Raw genomic sequence first — 3806 nt, forward strand, 5'->3', positions numbered from 1 at the left:
GTTTGAGGTTGCTGTGAGCTAGGCTGATGCCACGGCACTCACTGTAGCCCAGGGAAAAGAGTGAGACTCTGTCTCAAAAAAAAAAAAAAAAAATTACTGTCTGACTTTCGGCTCTTGGTTTCCTGATTGCATTGAAAGGAGGGCCTAGGTAAGCTTGCTTTCTGCTCGGCAATTGGTGGACTCTTTGATCAGTCGTCGAGGCCCAGGGTTGGGGCTTGCTGTGAGGCGAGTATTTCCCTGCTATTTGTGGGGATGGGAAAGAGCCTCGGAATGAAATGAGTTTCCGGCACGTGCCGTGTCTCAACCCAGGACTGCACTGGGCCAGGCACGCAGGACGGCTGCTGCCCACATGGATGCGGCGTGGCAGCTGTGTGCAAAAGAATCAGTTTCCACTTTAAATACTGAGGTAAGGAAGTGGTTAAAGAGTGACCCCAAGAAAATGAAAAGTGGGGAGCACCTTCTTACAAGTAAGGTTAATTCCTGAAAATCTAGCTCGTGATAGCTAATTTTAGGTAACTAGCTCAAGTTGCAGATGGTGATTAAGTGTATTCAAACCGGTATTTACCACTGTAACAACTAGCTCCTGGAGCACTCATGTTATTGTCTTGTGCAGTGGAGAATAATAGCAGGATTTCATACAGATTAAAAAATACCCTATAGCTCAGCCAAGAGGCCATGTTAAAATTGTCAGCATTCTGCAGTAATTACTTAACAGCTCAGGCGGGAAATTGATTATTTACCAGCAATAAGTAGCTGATTTGCGGGGAGCCAGACCCTTTCCCCAGTTAGAATGAAATCTCTCAGAAAATTCTCAGATCTTTTTTACTGTAAACTTTATGGCAATAATAAAAGAATTCGAGCTGAAAAGTCAAAGCACACAAAGGGAAAAGGTATTTTCCTCGACATCACCTAGCGGGATATAGGAGCAATCTGATCTCTCTTCTGTATTGTTGTCAGGGCAACTAAAGAATGTCTCATTTCTCTAAGTGGCTTTTTAAATGGTCTATCTTCCTAGAGTTAGAATGGAATCTTCACTATGTTTCTAAACTGCCAGAGAACTACAGGATTTGAGTTGCTGGAATCAACCTTGCTTTGATTTCAAGGCACTCCATAAGGGGGCGGTGCGAGGGGTGTGGTTCGGGGTGGAGGGGATCTCTGTTTGCCGTGCAGTTTCCTTGATGTTGGAGAACTCTAGTTTGGATTTCCTCAGCAATTAATGATAGCATCCATTCAAATACACTCATGAGGAGCTGGCAAACTTTCTTCTGTTTTTTTTTGTTTTTTTTTTTTTTGAGACAGAGTCTCACTGCGTTGCCTGGGCTAGAGTGCCGTGGCGTCATCCTAGCTCACAGCAACCTTGAACTCCTGGGCTCAAGCAATCCTCCTGCCTCAGCCTCCCGAGTAGCTGGGACTACAGGCATGTGCCACCATGCCCGGCTCATTTTTTCTATATTTTTTAGTTGTCCAGATCATTTCTTTCTATTTTTTAGTAGAGACGGGGTCTCGCTCTTGCTCAGGCTGGTCTCCAACTCCTGACCTTGAGCGATCCACCCACCTCGGCCTCCCAGAGTGCTAGGATTACAGGCGTGAGCCACCGCGCCCAGCCAAAAGGACATTTCTTGTACCTTTTGATATCTGAGTCATTACTGACAAGAAACAGAAATTCCATGCCCAGGCATTGGTCAGGTAAGTGGGAAAAAAGGTGTAATTAGAATATCACAGCTGTTTTAATGACAAAATAATATTAGTATAATTAAATTTTAGAAAGTTTCCCTTTTAAAACATACTCTGTGGGCTTTTGTTGCTATGTCATACTATTGCTGTTATTTTCAATGAAGATTTTAAAAATGTACATGTAGTTAATGCATTATTTACATGATTAATGCCACCAGATCCTCACCTGGGTATTTGTACATGTGCTTTGTAACTGTTTCAGCCTTTGCTATAAAAATGAGGTAGAAAGGCACGTACTGACGTATGCAACTGTCATGCCTGATAGGTACGATGTACACTCTCTGGGGGACGGACACGCATAACGTTGTCTCAAGCAGTACAAAAGCAATCCATGTAACCAAAACATTTGTACTCCCGTAATATTCTGAAATAAAAAAATAAAAAAAATAAAGTACGTAACTTATTTGAAAATTATTAAATGAATCAATAGCAGCTATGCTATACCACATTTTCTTTCATTACTAAATGATTAAATCATAGCCATATGTAATCTTTCAACAGTTGTAAATTTTCTGTACAGACATTTTGAAGCCAGAGATTTATTATTAAATTTTATTTTTTCCAGGGCCCTATCCCTAACTTACAGCTTACAAATCCAATTTTTCAGTTAATATATTCTCGGGAGAAGAAGGGAGGGAGGTTTCTAGGCATAATTTGGGCATCAGGTTTCTGAATATTTAAATATTCAGATATATAAAATACATTCAGAATATAAAATAAAGATGAAATATGTTTACAAAATGTGCAAATGGAGTATAGAAACAATGATGTCTCAAAACCAGGAAGTTTAGAAATTCTGGTTTCATTTTCAATCTGTGTTCATTTGTTTAAAGCAGAATTTACCAAATGCCTATCGTGTTCAGGTGCTATATTTTTAAGGAAAACTCAGTTTATTGGATGTGTGTATATCCATGTGTATGTATGTGTGTATGTGTGTTCGCACACATAAAACCACTACAGATTTCTCCATGGACTTAACAAATTCCGAAGCTAGATTTTTAAGATTTAACTAGAATGATTGGTTTTATTTATTCAATAATTATTGAATAAATTAATTCAATACATAAATTATGTATTTTCCTTTAAAATAGAAAGGGAATTTCTTTCTGTTTTGTAGTTTTGAAGATGTTGATAATTTGTTTGATGTATTTTTTGCAGTGTCCATTTATGGAATTTGGTTTTATGATAAGGAAGAATGCCAAAGAATTGCAGAGCTTATGAAAAAGTAAGTGCTGAAAGGCTGAGTATTTTTAGGGCCTGGTGCTTTTGTTTGTATTTCGAAGTGTATGTAATTACACTATAATCTTAACAGAATAGATCTTTTCCACAGTGGTCAGGAAAACATTTAATATTACTTAATAAATGAAAAATAGACATAAGAAGTGATTTGCTACATTTTCACTAGGTAAGATTTATCATCTAGAATGACTCGACTCATTTTTTTCTGCCTGTGTGAAATACATATGAGTTGTTCCAGATGGCAATTTTCTTTAATATTTTCCTCATTTGTACATTAGCAATTTTTTGCTTTGAAAAGTTATCAGTGTGTCTGTCAGTAAAAAGAACATTCAGAGCCATCCGAAAAGGCTGCTCCAGATTCTCTAAACCCTTTGCTTTCCTTCCTCCCCCAAATGCTTTCCTTAACTGTGTGTGTGTGTTTGCAGGAGCTCAGATTTCCTCCCATGTCTCAAACACTGCGTGCTAAAGATAGTCTTTATTTTTAATCCCTTTGGAAATTGCGGAGTTATTATTAGCTTAGTGATCAGTAGACACTCTCTCTCTCTCTCTCTCTCTCTCTCTCTCTCTCTCTTGTTTCCAGTCTCTTTTTTTTAATCTCATGATACCTTGTGTGTGATTTGTCCCATTCTGCATTTTGGGGACCTTTAAAATTACAGTCTGAGGCCAGGCGGGGTGGCTCACGCCTGTAATCCTAGCACTCTGGGAGGCCGAGGTGGGCAGATTGTTTGAGGTCAGGAGTTCGAAACCAGCCTGAGCAGGAGCGAGACCCCGTCTCTACCAAAAATAGAAAGAAATTAATCAGACAACTAAAAATATATAGAAAAAAAATTAGC

At 38.9% G+C, this 3806-nt stretch overlaps 1 protein-coding gene across 1 annotated transcript in view; it reads left to right on the plus strand.

The window, feature by feature from the left end:
- Positions 1–3806, plus strand: part of DCP1B (decapping mRNA 1B) — an 82013-nt gene that overhangs the window by 42120 nt on the left and 36087 nt on the right. The window contains exon 4 of the mRNA XM_012647452.1: positions 2893–2959. Within this exon, the coding sequence (XP_012502906.1) occupies positions 2893–2959 (67 nt within the window). The remainder of the gene's footprint in view (positions 1–2892; positions 2960–3806) is intronic.

Source organism: Propithecus coquereli, unplaced genomic scaffold (assembly GCF_000956105.1).
Source record: "Propithecus coquereli isolate 6110/MARCELLA unplaced genomic scaffold, Pcoq_1.0 Scaffold269, whole genome shotgun sequence".
NCBI classification, from domain to species: domain Eukaryota; kingdom Metazoa; phylum Chordata; class Mammalia; order Primates; family Indriidae; genus Propithecus; species Propithecus coquereli.